A 22,433-nucleotide genomic window follows, 5' to 3' on the forward strand; every position below is an offset into this window, starting at 1 on the left:
TTCCTGCTACAAAAAAAAGGGCCTGGGTTTTGACAACAAACAAGGTAAACAGAATAACAAGCAAAAGGTGGGTGTGGCTGGATGACCACACTTCTGGTAACATGGGGGTGTGGCCTAATATGCCAATGAGCTGTGCTGTCAGGGGTGTGGCCTAATATGCTAATGAGCTTCTGCTGTTGGGTGCGGCCTATTATGCTAATGAGTTCCTGCTGGGCTTTTTCTACAAAAAAAAAGCCCTGGCTATACTACACACAATGCCACATGGTAATTAATTAGTTAGCCTGGCGAGCTTCCGTGTCAGAGTGGGGAGTCTCCCAGATCGCAGTCTGACACTGTAACCAGTGTTCCCCCTAAGCTGAGTTAGTGCGAGCTAGCTCACAGTTTTTTAGCCTCCAGCTTGCACCTTTTTGCCTTCGCTCGGGAAGGAGGGCTCCAGAGCAAACTGATTCATGCAGTAGCCCAGTCGCTCGCTCACAGCTTTAATCCCAGTTGCTCACAAAGTAGAATTTTTGCTCACAGGACTCCACAGCTTAGAGGGAACATTGACTGTAACCAGGGGTCATTTCGTAGAAAAAGAGGAGAAAAAGAGGTGCAGGAGCTCATTAGCATAACTCATTAGCATAACTTATTTGCATACGCCACACCCCCTGACATCACCGAAAGTGTGTCAGAAGTCAACACCCACCGCTCAGGCTCCACCGGACTGTTTTGGATTGCTAGCTATTGGGAGGGGGGGAAACGTGCAGATATGTCCTCGCAGAGGAGGGAGAGCTTGTACCTGAATAAAACTAGGTCTTAAAGGTGCCACTGGACTGTTTTGGATTGCTATGTATTGGGGGGGGGGAAATGTGCAGATATGTCCTCGCAGAGGAAGGAGAGCTTGTACCTGAATAAAACTTGGTCTTAAAGGTGCCACTGGACTATTTTGGGCCGGGGGGGAGCTCTGCAACTTACCTGGCTGCTTCTTGCTCTGACTGAGGGCTGCTGGGAGCAGGGGGTGAGGCTCGTTCCATGTGCCCGCCCCCTGGGCTCTTTACTGCCAGAGCTCCACTCCTGCAGGAAATGACCACTGACTGTAACCACTACGCCACCCTGCCTTTCAGTGCATCCCAGAGGAGAAAAGGTACCTTCATTCTGGATGCAGCAAGAACGCTTCCCCGTCAGCCCCTCTGCACATAGAAAACTCTCCAACTACAGAGGTCAAAATTTAATCAGAGAAGTCTGGGGGACTCTAAGGCACTAAATCGGGGGGGGGGGGATAATAAATATACCCGGCCTTTTATTTTACATTTCCAGATAGGCTACAGATCTGGACAGCCCTGAAGATGCGTACCGTCTGCGGAGATTAATAAATGGGCAATACGAAACAGTGGTAAAAGGTCATTTGAAGGGAACCAATCTGAGTTTTAATCAAGGCCGGGATTACGAGGGAACGCTCGGTCATAAACGCGGCCCTTCTTTGGCGGTAGTTGAATTGCAAAGTATTTGGGGGATATTCCTTCTCCTTTAATATTTATCAAGCACTTTGGTAAGCCCGGAAAGGGCCTGGCAAATGAAACCGTTAATGCCTTGCAAACACCGAGGGCTTCAGGGACCATTTTCGGCACTGGTTGAAGTTGTGCCTGGCTAAAGACACCTCGGAGCTATCCTTCTGTGCAGAGCTTAAGGAGGCACAGCACGGCGGGGACAACACTCTGGTGGTGGAAAAGCTCTTTGGCAGGGATTTTTGCCATGTTGACAAAAGAGACCGGAAAATCACGTCAAGGGAATGGAGGCTTCTATTCGAACGCCAGGGTTTCTCCCGAAAGAGGTGGATGTTGACAGTGTTGAGGTAACAACAGTACATTACATAAGAACATAAGAAAAGCCAATGCTGGATCAGGCCAATGGCCCATCTAGTCCAACACTCTGTCACACAGTGGCCAGAAATACCAGGTGCCATCAGGAGGTCCACCTGTGGGGCCAGGACACTACAAGCCCTCCCACCGTTTCCCCCCCCCCAAGCACCAAGAATACAAAGCATCACTTGCCCCAGACTGAGAGTCCTTATCTATACCTTGTGGCTAATAGCCACTGATGGACCTCTGCTCCATATGCTTATCTAATTCCCTTTTGAAGCCGTCCAGGCTTGTAGCCGCCACCACCTCCTGTGGCAGTGAATTCCATGTGTTAATCACTCTTCGGGTGAAGAAGGACTTCCTTTTATCCGTTCTAACCCGACCGCTCAGCAATTTCATGGAGTGCCCACGAGTTCTTGTCTTGTGAGAAAGGGAGAAAAGGACTTCTTTCTCGACCTGCTCTATCCCATGCATAATTACGTTTCTTGCACTGAATTAGTCTCGCTGGTGAGCGTATCACCTTTACTGTTATCATGCTGATGAGGGCCTTGGAGGAAGTTTGAACAGTGCGCATCTTTTAAGGAGAGGAAGGGGGGAGATCTAGGTCTGCAATTTTAATAGGGGGCTTAGTTTGGGATGTTTTTAATTATTATTGCAAGTTGCCTTGAACTGCAAGAGGAAGAAGAAGAGGAGGAGGAGGAGGAGGAGGAGGAGATTGGATTTATACCCCACCCTTCACTTGAACTCTCAGAGCAGCTTAAAATTTCCTTCCCTTCCCCTCCCCACAACAGACACCCTGTGACATAGGTGGGGCTCTTGCTCTTTGCTACTACAAAAGCAGAAAACTTCTAGACTGCAAGCCATTAGGAAGGAACCAGTTTATTTCTTGTTGTGAAGGTCCTCTTTACAAAGACATGCCAATACTAGGTAACAGCAGCAGATGTGTAAAGAACATCTTGCTGAACTTCGGATCCTCAATAGCTCTGATCGTGCAAGATGTATCTTTTTACATTTTTAAATTTTTGTTTAGTATAGGACAAACACAAACAATCCAACAAACATAAAGAACATTCAGATTGGGGTTACATATACCTTCTAATTATATCTGTAGAACATTCAGATTGGGGATTTCACAAACCTTCTAATTATATCTGTTACAATACCTCCTACATTGTATAACTGCAGGGCTATTTTTGGGCAGGAACGCACAGGAACGGAGTTCCGGCTGGCTCCCGAGTTGGCCACGCCCAGCAGGAACTCATTAGCATAACAGGCCACACCCAACAGCAGAAACTCATTAGGATTGGCTACATTAGGGGTGTGTGGCCTAACATGCAAAGGAGTTCCTGCTACAAAAAAAGCCCTGGCGTTTTGACAACAAACAAGGTAAACTGAATATGAAGCAAAAGGTGGCTGTGGCCGGATGACCACACTTCTGGTAACATGGGGGTGCGGCCTAATATGCTAATGAGTTCCTGCTGGGCTTTTTCTACAAAAAGAGCCCTGTTAAATAACTGCATACATAATTATATTTAGATGTTCTGTATCATAATAAAAGCTGGATTCTAAAATATTTTCAGATGAGATTATAAATCCATATTGTTCATTTACTGTAGTCTTCGAACCATTTATAAAATCTTGACCATGTACTCTGAAATCTCTCTTCTCTTTGTCCTCTCCAAAATAGTCTGCTTATCCATCTCAGCAGTTTCCAGAGTTCTGCTCAACCTTTCCTCCAGTATTTAGCATACAATATTCTTGCAGTGGTCAATAGGGCTGCCAAATGCAGCCGGGGGGCGGGGAATCCCCCGTTTTGGAGCCCCGATTCCCGGCGCGCCGGAATCGGGGCCTGGGGGAAACCCCACCCCCGCGTGCGCGTCACCGGAAGTGACGTCGCACGCTGGGGGCGGAGCCACGCTGTTTGAGGGGAAAACAAAGAGTTTTCCCCTCAAATGGCTGCCATTTGAGGGGAAAACTCTTTGTTTTCCCCTCAAACAGCGTGCGGACGGTCCCCCGCCGGTAAGAAATTAGGAGTTGGCAACCCTAGTGGTCAATACATGTATAATGAGATAAAAGTCTTGTGTTGTTTTTTTTACAGTTTTCTAGTCTTATATTCAATAAAAATAATTCGGGTGTTGATATGGGTTCAGGTCTAGCCATGCTTAGGGCGTGCCAACCTCCAGATGGGGCCCGGAGATCTCTCGCTATTACGACAGAAGACAGAGATCAGTTTCCCTGGAGAAAACGGTTGCTTTAGAGGGTGGAGTCTATGGTCTTGTGCCCACCCAAAACCCCTCCCTCTCCAGGCTCCGCCCCCCAAACCTCCAGGTATTTCTCCACCCAGAACTGGCAACCGTAGCCTTGCCTTTTTCTTTTTAGCACTATTCAGTTCTATTTTTCAGCAAGTTGGGGAGGAGATACCGAGAGCCAGGGTTATTTTTGGGCAGGAACGCACAGGAACGGAGTTCCGGCTGGCTCCCAAGTTGGCCATGCCCAGCCGGAACGCATTAGCATAATAGGCCACACCCAACAGAAGAAACTCATTAGGATTGGCTACAATTAGGGGTATGTGGCCTAACATGCAAAGGAGTTCCTGCTACAAAAAAAGGCCCTGGGTTTTGACAACAAACAAGGTAAAGAGAATAAGAAGCAATAGGTGGGTGTGGCTGGATGACCACACTTCTGGTAACATGGGGGTGCGGCCTAATATGCGAATGAGCTGTGCTGTCAGGGTGTGGCCTAATATGCTAATGAGTTCCTGCTCTTGGGTATGGCCTATTATGCTAATGAGTTCCTGCTGGGCTTTTTCTACAAAAGGAGCCCTGCCAAGAGCAGAACACGAACACAATATTTCGCTATAATAACCAGCCAGGCGAGTCACAGAAAGGAACATGCTGGCGTGTTCCAAAAAGCAGGGAAGGAGTCAAATCATCTCCCCGTGAGATTTTTCAAAACTTGGCAGGCAAAAGAAAAGCGCACGCGGAGGAGAGACACCGACCTCGTCATCCAGGATCGGTTCACACTGGGAGTAGTTCACCTTGATGGCCCAGCTCCCATTACCCAGGCACTCCCGATATGCGTTTCCTGAGGGGAAGAGGGAAAAAAAAAAACTCCATTAGTGAAAGAAAGACAGGACACCCGAGCGACAAACCGACTTAAAACATTCAGTCTGAGTAGCATCATCTTTTCCCAACCCAAGTGGGTAAGAGAGTGAACGTCCTCCCAGGGGGCTGTGTTAAGTAAACTGCGCGAAACCAGAAACAATCTACATGCTTCCCTCTCACACACCAACAGCAGTTCCTGGGTCACAGCCACAGTGAAGAAGAAGAAGAAGAGATTGGATTTATACCCCACCCTTCCCTACCCAAAGGAGTCTCAGAGCGGCTCACAATCTCCTTTCCCTTCCCCTTCTCACAACAGACACCCTGTGAGGTAGGCAGGGCTGAGAGAGCTCTGAGAGAACTGCCCTTGAGAGAACAGCTCTGAGAGAACTTGTGACTGACCCAAGGTCACACCAGCAGCTGCAAGGGGGGGGGGGGTGGGGAATCAAGCCCGGTTCTCCCAGATTAGAGTCCACACACTTAACCACTACACCAAACTGGCAGTCGCATGCATTCCCTCTGGTTAATCAAGGGCTGGGCCTGTACACCCCTTCCTCCAAAACACATAGAAGCTGGACTAGAGATGTGAAGGCCCAGAAAAAAACTGGGAAAATTGGGGGGGGGGACAGTTTCCCCCCCATTTTTTCCTGAAGCCTTTTTTGTTTTTTTCCGAAAAATTGAAAAAATTGAAAAAAGAAAAAATTGATTATAGAAAAATTTATTTTAACATGATGAATAAAATATTTTGAGACAAGGTGTTCAAATATTTTCCAAATCATTTCTAAAAAATATGTATGGTATCAGATTGATCTAATTTCTGTGCACTGAGGACAAGCAAGTCCTAGGTTACAAACTGAACTCTCCAATGCAAGAACAAGATGCATTTCTTCCTTTAGGAGGTGCTATTGTCACAAGAAAAGGAAAAGGTTTCAGTTTTGTTTTTGCATGAGGGTGGGTATTCTGTTTGTAATAATTGTTTGGATAAACTATATTTTTAATATGCTAGTTGTGATAATTTCATGCCAAGTAAAAATGTCCATAGTCATATTTTATGTCCCTAAAGTAACAGAATGACTTTCAATTTGGAAAAGAAAAAAGAAGTGCTAATGTAGCATTTTTTTCCATTTTTTCCAAAAATTTCCATCTGTTTCTGGGGAAAAAAACCCTTCCAGGAACGCCTCAAAGTCCCCCGCTGGGGGTGAAATGATGGACTTGGCAACCCTAATGAGGAGTAGCTTTTGAAAGGTCGTCCCTGTTGTTTTGACCCGAATAGCTCTCTTTTTGTAAGGTTTGTTTTTGCCAAACGAACCGACGCTTATTCACTTTTGTGTCGTATTCTTTCCTCACATTGAAGCTTCCCCCTAATTTCATTTATTTGCTTCATTTTTATATTGATATTTATATTGCTGTTTTAGCCATTATTCTCTTCATGTAAGCCGCCGTGAGTTTGCCTTGGCGAGAGGGCGGGGTAAAAATCAAATCAAATCAATCAATCAATCAATCAATTTATACCCTGCCTTCTCCCCAATGTGGACCCAAAGCAGCATATATCATTCCTCCATTTTATTCCTGTCCTCCATTTTATTTCTGTGAGGTAGATCTGCCTCAGAGGGTGTGACTGGCCCAAAAGGGTGTGACCAGCAAAAGCCGCAGAGAGCCAGTGTGGCGTGGTGGTTAAGAGTGTCAGACTCACATGGTGAAGATGCAGGTTCAAATCCCCACTTGTACCATGGAAGCTTGCTGGGTGACCTTGGGACAAGTCACCTCCTTATCTACCTGCCTACTTCATTCATACCCTGCCTTTCTCCCCAGTATAGACCCAAAGTGGCATACATCATTCTACTTTCCTCCATTTTATCCTCACAAGAATCCTGTGAAGGGGGTTAGGCTGAGAGTGTGTGACTGTCCCAAGTTCACCCAGCAAGCTTCCATGGCACGAGTCGGAATTCGAACTCGGCTCTCCCAAATCCTACTCCAGCTCTCCAACCTCTAGGCCAGGTTGGCTTTCTGTGCGGAATGAGGAGAAACGTTCTGTCCTGACCATCTAAACCAGTGGTTCTCAACCTGTGGGTCGCGACCCCTTTCGACCGACCCTTTCACAGGGGTCGCCTGAGACCATCGGAAAATTTGTAACAATGAAAATACATCCTGCATATCAGATATTTACATTACGATTCATAACAGTAGCAAAATTACAGTTATGAAGTAGCAGTGAAAATAATTTTATGGTTGGGGGTCACCACAACATGAGGAACTGTATTAAAGGGTCGCAGCATTAGGAAGGTTGAGAACCACTGCCCTAAACCATTACACCACTGCACCACACTACACTGATTGTTCATATAAATATCTATCCTGTATGTTTTTCTCCCATTATTTCTCAAAGGACTTCAGAAGAGCAACTTACACAACAAAACATAAGAAGAACATAAAAACAACAACAATTCTTAATCGAAACCTGGTATAAAACAAACAGAGCATAAAATACATAGATAACGAGGCAGCTTCACATGAATATGAGTTTCCAGACTAAAACGTATGCCATTAAAATGGTGGTAAAACATCATCACATAAGAACCTCAGAAGTGCCCTGCTGGATCAGACCAGTGGTCCATCTAGTCCAGCCTCCTGTCTCACACAGTGGCCAAACAGTTCCTCTGGAGGGCCAACAACAGGGCACAGAGGCCGAGGCCTTCCCCTGAGAAGAACCTCAGAAGAGCTCTGCTGGATCAGACCAGTGAGGGTCCATCTAGTCCAGCCTCCTGTCTCACACAGTGGCCAAACAGTTCCTCTGGAGGGCCAACAACAGGGCACAGAGGCCGAGGCCTTCCCCTGAGAAGAACCTCAGAAGAGCTCTGCTGGATCAGACCAGTGAGGGTCCATCTAGTCCAGCCTCCTGTCTCACACAGTGGCCAGGCAGTTCCTCTGGAGGGCCAGCAACAGGACATAGAGGCCGAGGCCTTCCTACGATGTTGCCTCCTTGCTCGGGGATTCAGAGACTGACTGCCTCTGAACAGGGGGCTTCTGTTTAATCACCATGGCTAGTAGCCATTGATCGACCCCTCTTCCATGAATCTTTCAAATCCTCCTCTAAAGCTGCTTATCCCGGTGGCCATCACTACATCCTCTGGCAGCGAATTCCACATTTTAATCACTCTCCATGTAAAGTAGTATTTCCTTTTGTGTGGCATGAACTTACTGCCCATCAGCTTCATTGGATGCCCTAAAGTTCTAGTATTTGGGGAGAGGGAGAAAAAAGTTCTCTTTGTCAAGTCTCTCCACCCCATGCATCTCTCCTTATAATAATTCCATTTTCGAGTGACAAAGTTCTATGCACGCCAAAATCAGTTGGCTGCCTGAACTGCCACTCAGAAGGCACTGGCTGCATTGGCTGCCTGGGTTGCGGAGTCCCGCCCACAGAAGCGGTGGCCACCGTCTCCGGCTCAGTGTGCTTGGAGCCGACGGAAGGGATGGATGGGACTCTCAGCGGGGCTGGGGATGGCCGGGGCCTCCTTCCCTCTGACTCACGTGCAACGTCGGGGTGGGGAGGGGGGTCCTTGCTTCAGTCCTCTCCCACGGCCCTCTCCATCTCTCTCTCACTCCATACATGGAGCGAGGACCCAGCACGCAGCATCCGGTTCCCCCCTCATGACGACAATGCCCCGGCTACTCACCAGTCCTCCCCGGCTCTGGCCACTCGTACTGGCTCCGCCTCACACGCCGGCTCCATTGCCCGCCTTGCACTGTTTAAAATGGCTGTGAGGCACAGTGGGATGGGGGGGGGAGAGGAGGACAGAAAAGCAACACAACCAGAGTCGGGGTGGGGGGCCCACCCAGGTGGAAGACAGGAGTGCCCACGGCAGCAATGGTCTGGCCATGGCACTCGGGGGGGGGAAGGGGGGGCAGTGCAGGCCAGAGCACTCTCCCAGGCCCTCTTTCTAGAGCTCGTTGCATTTCTTTCTGCAACGGGCCTTATTACTAGTAATTTTATAAACCTCTGTCACGTCCCCCCTTAGTCATCCCTTTTCTAAGCTGAAATTCCACAGTGAGGTGCTGCTACCGAAAAGGTGAATTGGCCTTCTGAGGGAAGTTCTTTTGAAAAGAATGAAAAAGGAGTCTCCTTTTCTGTCAGGGACTGTGGCGTAAATCAGAAGGCCCGGAGAGATGTGCCATTATAAAGCCAAAATAAAAGAAAGAGTAGAACTTTCTCCCAAATCCCATCATCCCCAGCATTGGTTTGCCTGGACAAGCTGTCCTAAACATCGGTGGTCATTTGTCTAATGAGATTTTATTGGAGAGGGGGGGTTCAACCCCAGCAGACATGATTATGCTTTCCTTCCCCCCTGCTGACACACTGAATTTTCCTCTGGATGGTTTTCTCTGAAAGCAGAATAATAATTTCAAGACCCTTTTAGTGCTCTGATGAATTAATTTGACAACCTCTCCATCCTCCTTTTGTTGTGAACATTGGAGCATCCTCTGGAATCAGAATCCGGGCAGAGATGCCCTTCGTACTCACAAAGTGGCCAAATTACTTTAAAAAAAAAAAGTGGGGAAAAGGCAGGAGGTCTCTATCAGGGTATTTTGCTAATATAGCATAGTTTGCCCATTCATAGATCCAGTTCGCATTCAGGTTGTAGTCAAAAGGAGAGAAAGAAGCCAAATCTAGAGAGTGCTTTCCCTATTGCAAATGGCCAGCTTGTTTGGCATCGTGTGTATGGGAGGATGAGGGCATTGTCTCTACAGGAGAGACCTGCAGAGATATGTCTCTCTGTGGAAAGCCATGAGGAGAGAGGGAGAGGACAATGTGAGAGAGAAGAGGAGTCAGAGGGCATCTCCCAGGTTAAGAAAGAGAGGCATCCGATTCAAGGAGATAAAACCTATAGACAGAGTGATACAGCGCCTCCCAATGTCCAGGCACGCTGAGTCGCCTCATTTCAACAGTCTCAGCCCCTGCCTGTCTCATTTTTATCCCACCCCTCCCAAGAGCCAGTTTGGTGTAGTGGTTAAGAGCGGCTGCCTCTAATCCGGAGAACCGGGTTTGATTTCCCCACTCCTCCACCCGCGGCTGCTGGATGACCTTGGGCAAGCCATAGTTCTGGCAGAGCTGTTCTTGAAAAAGAGCAGTTCCTGTCAAGAGCTCTCTCAGCCCCACCTACCTCACAGGGTGTCTGTTGTGGGGAGGGGAAGGGAAAGGAGTTTGTAAGCCGCTCTGAGACTCTTTTGGGTAGTGAAGGGCTGGGTATAAATCCAATATCCTCCTCCTTCTTCACATACTGCTAAGTGAGGGGAGGAAAACCCGGCAAGGAGTCAGGATGGAAGGAGCAAACCATCCCGACGGCACGAGAGCGTGCTTGAGAGATCAGACGGAGGAAATTCCATCCGTGGCCCATCAACAAGCATTAGGAGCAGACTTTCCCCGGTGTCTTGGCTTCCGGGATGCTGACGGCTGTGGGGCCTTTCCCAGATGTTGCTGTCTGATCATGCCTTGTAGATATGTCAGGCATTTGCAGCTGAGCTGGATTTAAAGGCGTGTCTGTGGCCTTAGTGGCTGCCACTCATTACTATGGCAAAATACGGCTCTGGTCTAGAGGAGAACAGGGTGGCCACCATGACGGGCAGTACAGAAACCCGAAATACTTCCCAGTGCTTACGAGCGGTGTCGCCAGCTCCAGGCTGGGAAATACCTGGAGATTTGGCGGGTGGATCCTGAGGAGGGAGGGGCTTGGGGAGGGGAGGGGCTTCAGGGGGGTATAATGTCCTGGAGCAGGGGTGTCAAACATGCAGTCCAGGGGCCGGATGAGGCCCCCCCGGAGGGCTTCTGTCAGGCCCGCAGTGGAACTGTCTTCTGCTGCTTCTTCCAGTTCTGCTGCTGCTGCCGCCGCATCATCGTAGGTTTGCAGCTTACAGATATGCGCCTGAGCAGCATACTGAAGATTGCAACAGCACAGGCATTTTGATGCAATTGTTCAAAGCAAGAGGTGTCCACTATCAGACACTGTTCAATAAACAAAATATTGCAGAGAGCGCTGATGTTTTAAGCATGTTTTTATTTTAAGTAAAAAAGAACCCTTTGTGTCTGTGTCCTTTATAAAGTCTATATCTCCGCTACCGGGCATTACGTTTTATGACACGCTTGGCCCGGCCCAACAAGGTCTCATTTATGTCAGATCCGGCCCGCATAACAAATGAGTTCGACATCCCTGTCCTAGAGTCGACTCTCCAAAGCAATGTTCCCTCTAAGCTGTGGAGTCCTGTGAGCAAAAATTCTACTTGGTGAGCAACTGGCATTAAAGTTGTGACCGAGCCATTTGGCTACTGCATACATTAGTTTGCTCTGGAGCCCTCCTTCCTGAGCTAAGACAAAAATGTGGGAGCCGGAGGCTAAAAAACTGTGAGCTGTCTCACACTAACTCAGCTTAGAGGGAACACTGCTCCAAAGCAATCGTTTTCTCCAGGTGGACTGATCTCTGTCACCTGGAGATTCGTTGTAATCCCAGGAGATCTCTGACCACTACCCGGAGGTTAAAACCAAAACCAAAGAGCAGCACAGAAGAAGGACGCAAAAGAAAGGAAACAATCCCTGCTCAACAAATAAACAACCACAAGTCTTAAACAACTGTATCACAATGTAGTAAGAATGTAATAAAAGGGACACAGTCCAATGTAATACAAATATAATAAATTTAAATATATCTAGGTGTGTTTTACATACCACAGGTCATAGATATATGTAAACTTTATCAACTCATACACCAGAAACTCCAACAACATGGAACACAAATCTCCCAGTTTTAATAGTCCCACAGGAATTCAAAGATTCACTGGAGTCTAGGGCTGCCGGGGCTGGGTTGGAAAATACCTGGAGACTTGGGGGGTGGAACCTGGAGAGGGCGGGGTTTGGGGAGGGGAGGGGCCTCAGCAGGGTCCAACGCCATAGAGTCCACCCTTCAAAGCAGCCATTTTCTCCAGGGGAGCTGATCTCTGTCAGCTGGGAATCAGTTGTAAAAGCGGGAGATCCCCAGGCCCCACCTGGAGGTTGGCAATGGTTGTTCTCATGAAGGAAATGGCTGGTTTGGAGGGTGGAGTCTATGGCATTATACCCTTGAGGCTGGCAACCCTACTGGAGCCTGGTGGATGAACTAATGTAGGATCCTTCGATATTCTTCTTTACGCATAAGCTAGCTGATAACAAGCCGTGTTTCGCCAAAAGGCTTCTTCACAAAGGGCAATTCTGCATCGGCTTTTCCCTCCGTTAATTTAGCAAACCCACGTTGGAACAGAAATCCCCCTCTGCATTGCATGCCATTTTCACTGTCTTTGACCATCGGATGTTATGGTACCCTCTACACTGCATGCCGCTTTCACTTTCTTTGATCATCGGGATTTTATGGTACCCTGTGCATTGTATGCCGCTTTTGCCTTCTTTGATCATTGGGTTTTATCGTACCTTCTGCGTAGTTCAGGGATGACTTTGCAGTCAGTATGGCGTTGGCCCGGGGTATCTGAATGTGGTACTGAGCTGCATCTTTTCCTCAGTGTTGAGGAAATGGGGAGCGAATGCCAGATGCGGAGCCAGCCAAAGATGGAATTCTAGGTCTTCTGCTCCAAAGGGAAAAAAATCACCGACATATTGTTTCCTTCAGCAAAACTGCTGCCAATCTCAGTTGTAATCCAAGGAGATCTTCAACCATCACCTGGAGGCTGGCATCCCTACATCTGGGGTGCCATAGTTCCTTTTTTTAGGTGAATCCCCTACAGGGGTAATTTCGTAGAAAAAGAGCTAGGGGAACTCATTAGCATAACTCATTAGCATATGCCACACCCCCTGACATCACCGGAAGTGTTGGGGGCCCGGCGGTGGACCTGCAAGGCCGGCGGGAGTTCGAGGAAGCCCCGTGAAGGCCCTCCCTGGCCCCAGGCAGGCAGGGGTGGGGAGAGGCAGGGAGGAAGCAACTTACCCTCCCTCTTCTCCTGCCTCCCCCTGGCTGAATGAGGGCCGGAAGCGGGGCGGCCGGAAGCAGGGGGCGGGGCTTCGTCATGTGCCCCGCCCCCCGTACCTCACCAGGGGGGACTGCGATCCCCCGCGATCCCCCCCGAAATGACCTCTGATCCCCTAACTGTGTGAGTTTATCACTCAAGAGGACTGGCAATTTCAATTCTCTCAAATTTGCTCCCTGGGGACCGAAAAGAGGAGGGTTTTTTTGAGATGGGGTCGGCTGAAATTTCGTTTCCTTTAGCCCACTGGTTCCCAAAGTGGGCAATACTGCCCCCTGGGGGGTGCTGCTGGAATGATCCAGGTGGGCGGTAGGAGCCTTGGGTGCAAATCTGTAACTGCATCTTTTTGTCCACTTTTTGAAGGTAGATTTCCAGGGGGGCGCTGAGTAATTTTTTTTTTTTTCTGAAAAGGTGGCGGTAGGCTAAATAAGCTTGGGAACCTCTGCTTTTAGCCCAACGCTACAAAAACACCCTGTCTTCAAATTGCTTCCCTGAATATTAGATTTGTTTGCCTACAGTTGTAAAAGATTGTTTGACAGAAACTCATACTTTGTCATCTTTCGGTGAGAGCAGCAGATTGGAAGACTATCAAGATGAAGCCCTTGGGATCCGAGCAACTCTCTCTTTATATACACACACGCGCAAGCATATCATTACGATAATTACACGGTTTAAAAAAAAAATGAATCAAGTCAATTGCTGCAATTATTGAAAACATCTCCCACTGGCAAGTTACTATTATTATTATTTTTAATCTTGGGAATTAAATTTCTAAAACCCACAATCCAGCCCTCTCAAATTATTTTGCAAGTGGCAGGAAACGCCGCAAAAAATCCATTTCCCAGCTGATGAATATATTCATGCGGAAGGTGAAGTACACAGGATCTCATTTTTATGGTGATTAGCTGAAATTCAGAGGAGAGGAAGCGGCTTCGGCTGGAGACTGATAAATATATATCTGTATTTTCTCCCCCCAGAGGGGAACGAGAGCTACATTTGATAGCACTGCTTGTGGAATACACTCTCACCCCACTTTTGATGCTGGCCAAATAGGTTGGGAAGGTTTTTCTATCCCAAAACCTGCCAAACCTGTTTGACTGCAGCAAATTGATATTTCTTTTGCATAGACGCACATGTTCCACACACGAGGCTGCCTTATACTGAATCAGACCCTTGGTCCTTCAAAGGCCCTTTCTGCACTCTCCTTTTAATCCATGTTCACCGCAGAGTCCTCCAAGCAATTCTGCACTAAAATCGAATTCAACCTTCTTTTTAATCCAGGTCCCCCCCCCCAATTCTGCATTAAAATCAAATTCAACCTTCTTTTTAATCCAGTTCCCCCCCAATTCTACACTAAAATTGAGTTCAACCTTCTTTTTAATCCAGCGTTCTTCCCCCATTCTGCATCACATTCCCTCCCTTCAGTGGTCAGCCCAGGTTTCAGCCTGCTGTTGCCCCAGGGTTTTTTGGATGCTGTTTTGCCCTGGACTTTAATTGCCTCGACTTGAACACTGAGAGAATCCAGAGTGGCAGGGGAATGCGGAAAGGAACTATGTCAGTATTGTCTACTCAAAGCAGCGCCTCTCCAGGGTCATAGGCTGAGGTCTTTCACATCACCTCTTGCCTGGGCCTGGAGATGCCAGGGATTGAACCAAGGAACTTCTGCATGGCAAGCAGAGGCCCTACCACTGAACCGCAGCCCCTCTTCCTTCCTGTGCACCGTAGGAAGAGAAACACTCCCCCAAATCGCCTGCAATTCTCTCTCCCCCCAATAGGGTTGCCAAGTCCATCTTCCACCCCCAGCGGGGGACTTTGGGGGCGTTCCTGGAAGGGGTGGGGCATCCCCAACGTGATGACGTCACATTGGGGAACGTCTGCCACCACCCCCCCCCACCCAGCTGTGCGCCGGATCTCCAGAAACAGCAGTTCCCTGCACTTAAAGTAGCCGGCAGCCGGCGTTTCCCCATTAAGAGAAGCTGCGTTTCCCTTTTAAGAAGGGAGCTGGCTTTTTCCTGCAAGCTTGCGGAGTTCCTGCTTGGGATGAAACACGGGTTGCACACCCTTAAAGGGAGAGAGATGGGTGGCTGTGGGTGTTGGGGGTAGAACCCCCCCCCAAAAAACGGGGGACCCCTGGCAAACCGGGGGGGTTGGCAACCCTACCCCCCAACCTTCAACCAAGCTTCCTGCTGTGGATATTTGATTTTTTAGAAAAGCATTTGCCAGGGGACCCCTATTAATTTTTATTACACAAATGCCTTTCTGTTGGCTTTATAGAAGGCTTAGGGTTTTCTTGCTCTTACAAGTGTCGATTCTTTAACACCCACCTCCTTAAAAACCAACTAGATGAACACTTGGGAGTTTCTGGGCAGGAAGTAACTCATTCCCGCCCACTCCCTTCTTGACACAGAGCACGGAGGAAGGAGAGAACATATCGATACCGTTTCTGAGAATTTAAAGCACTTCACATAGGTAATCCCGGCAATATTTGCAGGGGAGGAAAGGCGGCATGGTACAGCCCAGTCTCGTCAGATCTTGGAAGCAGGGTTGCCAAGTCTTATCGTCTTAATACCGGGGGAGTCCTGGACTCGGTTGGGAGTTTTTTTGCGCGTGCGCCGCAATGACGTCACCCAGAAGTGTTGTCATCACACTGGGTATGTCGCCGGGTGACGCTCTAGCAACCTAAAACCTCTATGGTACCATAGAGTTTCCAGGCTGGTTGCTAGAGCGTCTCCCGGCGACATACCCAGCGTGATGACGTCACTTCTGGGCGGTGTCATTGTGCCGGGCATGTCGGCCCGATCTGGCCACTTTGGGGGTGGGGTTCCCGCTGCTGGCCGGATCTGGACCGGTGGGTTGGGGGCCCTTTCGGCAGGAAAATCCCCGCCCCCTTGCGGGACCTAGCAACCCTACTTGGAAGGTAAGCAGGGCCTGTACTGGGAAGGACACCCCCAAGGAAGACTCTGCAGAGGAAGCCAATATATATCTGGGGGAGGGAAGGAGGCATGGTATAGAGAGCATTGCTGGTGGTGGTGGAGATCTTTGCTTCTCTCTGGAAGCTTCTTCCACATGCACAGAAACACGTGGTGCAATTACATCACCTGGAATAACATCATCATCATGCGGTGACATTCTAGGATTTGGGCAAAACTCTATGGTTTTGAGCCCAAACTTACCATAGAGTTTTGCCCAAATCCTAGAGTGCCACCATGCGACATCTGCAGTGTGATGACATCATTTCCGGGTGATGTCATCGTGCTACCCGTCTGGACCAGGGGGCTGGCAACCCTAGGTATAGCTTGATCTCAACAGATCTCAGAAGCTAAGCAAGGCTGGTAAGTGGATGGAGGACCACCAAGAAAGGCTCTGTGGAGGAAGGCCATGGCAAACCACCTCTGCTTCCCACTTGCCTCAAAAGCACCTTGCTGAGGTCACCGTAAGTCAGCCACAACTTGATGGCGCTTCACTCTCTCTCACACACACACAATATCTGCAGCCGCGTAAGGTAATTCATGACCTGGACAGCCCAGGCTACCACGATCTCATCAGATCTCAGAAGCTAAGCAGGGTCAGCCCGAGCTAGTATTTGGATGGGAGAAAACCAAGGAATACCAGGGTTGTGACACAGAGGCAGGCAATGGCAAACTACCTCTGAACGTCTCTTGTCTTGAAAACCCTACGGGGTCAACGTAAGTCAGTTGTGACTTGACAACACTTACCACCAGTACCCGGGTAATTTTAACACTGAAGGGTTGCAGCTCAGAAGGACAACACCTGGATTGTCTACAGGAGGTCCCAGGTTCAATCCCCAGCACCTCCAGTTAAAGGAGAAGATGTGGGGCTGCTGCTGCAAGTCAGAGAAGACAATGGTGAGGGTTTAATGATCTGACTCAGGATAAAGCAGCTCGATGTCTCAGGCAGATGTGGGCTAAAAGAGACACAGTGGCTATTCCGAAGCTGCCCACCAAGCTTGTGGGACTCCCTTGCCCCCTTGGTAAAGTGAGAGAATGCCATCTCTTAAGTCAGAATTGCAACTGATAAAAAAAGCTCAAGACAATGCATCCTCCTAGACCGAATCAAGACCTAGGTTTCCTGTCTCATTACCAAGGCTGATTTCTTCACGTTGATTACCCCTTTGCATAATCCAAGCAAGCCTAATCCAAGCATGCCTGCTATTGTCATTCGGCATCAAACCACTCCACTCTCCAAGATATAAGGACAGATGGACTCACATTCTACCTGTATCTGAAGAAATGAGCTGTGACTCACGAAAGCTTCTCCCCCGCCACAAATTTTGCTAGTCTTTTCAGATGCTGCTGGACCCCTGCTCTTTTTTACTGCTGCAGACAGACACGGCTACCCATCTTGGCTTGCGAAGAAGTGACTCACGAAAACGAGGGTGTTCTGGACTTCATGTTCACTCCCTCCCAGCTGGGAGGGGCGGTTGTGGCTCGCAGCCAGGCGAAGGCCTCGCCCCCTGCCATAGAGGGTGGCTGGGAAATGAAGTTCGCCTCCGCCCTCTCGGACTCTGATCAAAAGGAGCTGGGGAAAGAGGAGGCGGTGGAGAAAAGGGCGAACGGCTGCGGGTACCGCGGACACAAACTCTTTGTCCCGTCTGCCTTGCAGGGGGAGGTTATGTCTGTGGTCCATGGCCACAAACTGGCGGGGCACTTTGTGAAATCGTCGCATCTACTACAGCGCCAGTTCTGGTGGCCCGGAATGAGGAAGGATCTTTCCTTGTTTGTTCAGTCATGCCAGACGTGTATAATGTGCAAGCTCCGCCCGGGTAAACCGCCTGGATTACTGCAGCCTCTGCCCACCCCGGGCCGGCCGTGGGAGGTGATCTCCATGGATTTTATCACTGATTTGCCCCCCAGCAGGGGGAAAACAATCCTATGGGTGATAGTGGATCTTTTAACCAAGCAAGCCCATTTCGTCCCGTTTAAGTGTTATGCCTACGGCACGCCTCCTGGCCAAGGCGTTCCTCCAGCCTGTTTTCAGGCTACACACTTTGCCCCGCAAAATAATCTCCGACTATGGTGCGCAATTTGTTCCGAATTCTGGAAAGAGCTCATGGATTTATTGGGGGTGGAGCGGGGCCTGAGCAGTGCTTACCACCCAGAAACTGATGGACAAACAGAACGGGTGAATCAAACCCTGGAACAGTACTTCTGCTGTTTCACCAACTATCAAGAAGATGACTGGGAGGGGCTCCTCCCTTTTGCTGAATTTTGCTATAATAATGTGTGCCACTCGTCTACGAGGGTCTCCCCATTCATGGCTCTCTATGGATATGAAGCCCCGCCCCTACCTTTTCTGACGGACACTCCCTGCCTGTAGGGGACATTGGGGACTGGTGCCAGCGTTTGCGAAAGATATATTCCAGGTATGTCCAACAGGTAGATCGCGATCTACCAGTAGATCGCGGAGGGGTCAGAGGTAGATATTGTTATTGTTTTTAGATTTGAATTTCGGCTTGGCCGTTTGTTAGCCACCCTGAGCTACTGGATAGGGCGGGGTACAAATCCCAAAATAAATAAATATAAATAAATAAAATAGATCACCAGCCCTTACCAGTAAATGACAGAAGGTGCATTATAAAGGGGGGGCATGGTGGAACCCAACTTTAGTGGGTTAAAATCTAATTTGAAACTAATTTAAAACTTTATTTTCATGGCACTTTTGGCCGGAAAAAAAAGATCACTACCTGTTCGAAGTTGGACATGCCTGATATATTCAATCATCAGCATTTCGAAGTTGCTGATATATTGCACTCTAAGCTTAAGCATAATAAGTTGTACTATTTGATGGAATGGGCTGACTTTGGGCCGCAACACCGTGAGTGGGTAAAGGTGGGTGACATCAAAGCCAAATCATTTATAAAAAGATTAAAAAGGAGGGAGAGCAAATACACAGCCCTGCTTAACCCCTATATTGATGGAGATTTTCGGGGTTAAATCCTCATCCCTAGAGCCTCTTACTTGACAAGTGGTATCTGTATATAATTTCTTGATCAACAGGAGCAATCTCATGTCAATTCCCAACAGCCTTAACTTCTTCCATAGCAGCTCCCTTGAAACAGTATCGAAAGCACTCTTCAAATCTAGGAAGGCAGCGTACAACTTGTCCCCTTTCCCTTTTTTGTATTTATTCACTAAGTGACTTAACACAATACAGTGATCCAAAGTTGACTTCCCTGGACAGAATCCCGCTCTATACCAAAAATTTTTTTGTTCTGCCATCCAGGCCTTAAGTTTGAACGCCAGATGGCTTGCATAGAGTTTCCCTAATATGGAAAGCAGGCTAATGGGCCTATAATTACTAGGCGATCTACAGTCACCTTTAAAAAAAAATTGGTACAATAATAGCATTTGTCCATGCTTCAGGTATTAAACCTGTCCTATCTATAGCCGTAAATAAAACTGCTAAAAAGGGCGCCCACCATTCCAGAATCACTTTAATGGCCTCCGGGGGGATTGCATCTGGTCCCGGCGCCTTCGATGGGAAAGACTTTTGCTTGAGACCTTGGAGAGCAACTTCTGGTCTGAGTAAACATTACTGACCTTGAGGGGGGGGATGGGGGAGGTATTTGTGAATTTCCTGCATTGTGCAGGGGGTTGGACTAGATGACACTGGAGGTCCCTTTCAACTCTACGATTCATTACCTTGAAGCTTTCTCCAGTTCTCCAAGGGAGCACAAGGCCAATGGTCAATGGCTGCCTCCTCAGTTAAGAGTCCTGTCTGCTCTGACTGTCTGCTCTGATTTACTCAGCACAAAAGAGAGCTCCTCTTTGCTGCAAGGAGTTTTTATCATATCAGTTTCTCCACCCACTGACCATGTCAGGCTGGATCAAAAAAGAAACTTTTCCTGAATCCTCCAGAAATTTCCTTCCTAAAGTCTCACTAGTATTTAATTCCTCCAAATCTCTGTTCCCTGCTTGAAGGAGAAGCGGGGTGGGGGGTTGGGGACTGGACCCTTCTGTTGTCTCTAGCTAAACCTATTAGCATTTCTTAAGAGGTAGTTGAGGTGAGCCTAGAAAGCCATTGACTCACTTCCTCCTCCTTGCCTGTTCTCTGCCCAGAGGGGGGGGGGGACCCTTTTAAAGTGAAGGCTTTGCTCATTTCAAATCTCCAAAGGAAAAATGCATTTCTTCACAGGGGTGTTAGGATTCATCTGAGCAAAGCCAGTCAGCAGATGACAAGAGCACTTCTGGTAATGTTATCCTGCCAGTGAGGCATTCGAGTCAGATGGATGTGAGCGGTTTTATCTTCAAGTGCTTAGCAAACACATCACAAGAGACTAAGAGGCCTTGCTTAGGTTGAACGCTGATAATGCTACCGGTGTGGAATGCCGGCTCAACTCCAACTGCACTGGACCAAACAAAAGTCCCTCAAAGAAAAAAGATTAATAATAATAATAATAATAATAATAATAATAATAATAATAGGAGAGGCAGCATGGTTGACTGAGAGGACATCTGTTTTGCAAGCAGAACGTCCCAGGTTCAATCCCTGCCACCTCCATTAAGAAGCTCAGGTAGAAGAAGAAACTGAATTTATACCCCCACCCTTCACTACCCGAAGGAGTCTCAGAGTGGCTTACAATCTCCTTTCCCTTCCCCTCCCCACAACAGACACCCTGTGAGGTAAAAGAAGAAGAAGAGATTGGATTTTTACCTCACCCTTCACTACCCAAAGGTGTCTCAGAGCGGCTTACAAACTCCTTTTCCTTCCCCTCCCCACATCAGACCCCCTGTGAGGTAAAAGAAGAAGAAGAAAAAGAGATTGGATTTATACCCCGCCCTTTACTACCCGAAGGAATCTCAAAGCGGCTGACAAACTCCTCTCCCTTCCCCTCCCCACAACAGACACCCTGTTAAAAGAAGAAGAAGAGATTGGATTTTTACCCCACCCTTCACTACCAATGTTCCCTCTAAGCTGTGGCGTCTTATGAGCAAAAATTCTACTTTGTGAGCTACTGGCATTATTGTGAGCGAGCGATTTGGCTACTGCGTAAGTTAGCTTGCTCTGGGGCCATCCTTCCTGAGCTAAGACAAAAATGTGTGAGCCGGAGGCTAAAAAACTGTGAGCTAGCTCACACTAATTCAGCTTAGAGGGAACACTGTTCACTACCCAAAGGTGTCTCAGAGCGGCTTACAAATTCCTTTCCCTTCCCCTCCCCACAACAGACCCACTGTGAGGTAAAAGAAGAAGAAGAAGAGATTGGATTTATACCCCGCCCTTCACTACCCAAAGGTGTCTCAGAGCGGCTTACAAACTCCTTTCCCTTCCCCTCCCCACAACAGACCCCCTGTGAGGTAAAAGAAGAAGAAGAAAAAGATATTGGATTTATACCCCACCCTTCTCTACTCGAAGGAGTCTCAAAGCGGCTTACAAACTCCTCTCCCTTCCCCTCCCCACAACAGACACCCTGTGAGGTAGGCGGGGCTGAGAGAACTCTTTCGAGAACTGCTCCTGAGAGAACAGCTCTGAGAGAACTTGTGACTGACCCAAGGTCACGCCATCAGCTGCATGTGGAGGAGTTGGGGAATCAAACACCGGGTGTGATTAGATTAGAGTCCACACTCCTAACCACTACACCGAACTCGTAGGTGGTGATGCAAAAGTCCTCCACCTGGAAAGCCCCTGCTAGCCCCAACAGACATTATTGGCCTTGATAAACGAATCGCATGGACTCAAATAGGAGCACCATGTGTTCGATTCACACCACGCATCATATGGAGGATCGGCCATGGCTCGATGGTGGAGCATCTGTGATGCATGCGGAACCTTCCCAAGTTCAGTCCCCAGCATCTCCAGTGATAGGCTGACGTGAAAAACCTCCACCTGAGACCCTGGAGAGCTGCCGTCGACCAGAACAGACAATACTAATTTTGATAGACCAGTGACGGCGAACCTTTTAGAGACCGAGTGCCCAAACTGCGACCCAAAACCCCCTTATTTATCGCAAAGTGCCAACACGGCAATTTAACCTGCATACTGAGGTTTTACTTTAGAAAAAACAACTCACACATTCACTTCAGATGATCCAAACAAAGTAAGGAAAGCAATCCCTAATGCTTTCATTTACTTAAAAGTATTTGGCAGAGAATTCGACACGTTAATGATGGTCTGGGCCTGGCTGGGGCGATGGCACATGTGCCCACAGAGAGGGCTCTGAGTGCCGCCTCTGGCACCCATGCCATAGGTTCGCCACCACTGTGATAGACCGAGAGTCTGTCTCTGTATGAGGCAGCCATGTCTTCAGACAGCCACTGAGAAACTAACGCCCTTACTACAGCTAAGAGACTTGTATTAGCACATCGGCAAGATAAAAGCCCACCTCTGGTAAATCAATGGATTGAGGGCCTTAGAACTCTGTAAGTATTTGAACGCATGGCAGTGAAAGCAATTGCGCATGGCTTATTTTTAGATACTTGGAAACTATTTATCAAAACCTACGTGTAGATCTTCCAGCACCGTGGTTATATTTTTGTCC

The 22,433-nt window shown here is 48.3% G+C and overlaps 1 protein-coding gene across 1 annotated transcript in view; it reads right to left on the minus strand.

Annotated features, from left to right (window-relative positions):
- Window positions 1–22,433, minus strand: part of LOC107114819 (corticotropin-releasing factor receptor 2) — a 138,529-nt gene that overhangs the window by 111,431 nt on the left and 4,665 nt on the right. The window contains exon 2 of the mRNA XM_015416413.1: window positions 4,837–4,922. Coding sequence (XP_015271899.1) covers window positions 4,837–4,922 — 86 coding nt within the window. The remainder of the gene's footprint in view (window positions 1–4,836; window positions 4,923–22,433) is intronic.

The sequence above is a fragment of the Gekko japonicus genome, unplaced genomic scaffold (assembly GCF_001447785.1).
Source record: "Gekko japonicus isolate JY-2015 unplaced genomic scaffold, Gekko_japonicus_V1.1 scaffold1703, whole genome shotgun sequence".
Lineage (NCBI taxonomy): Eukaryota > Metazoa > Chordata > Lepidosauria > Squamata > Gekkonidae > Gekko > Gekko japonicus.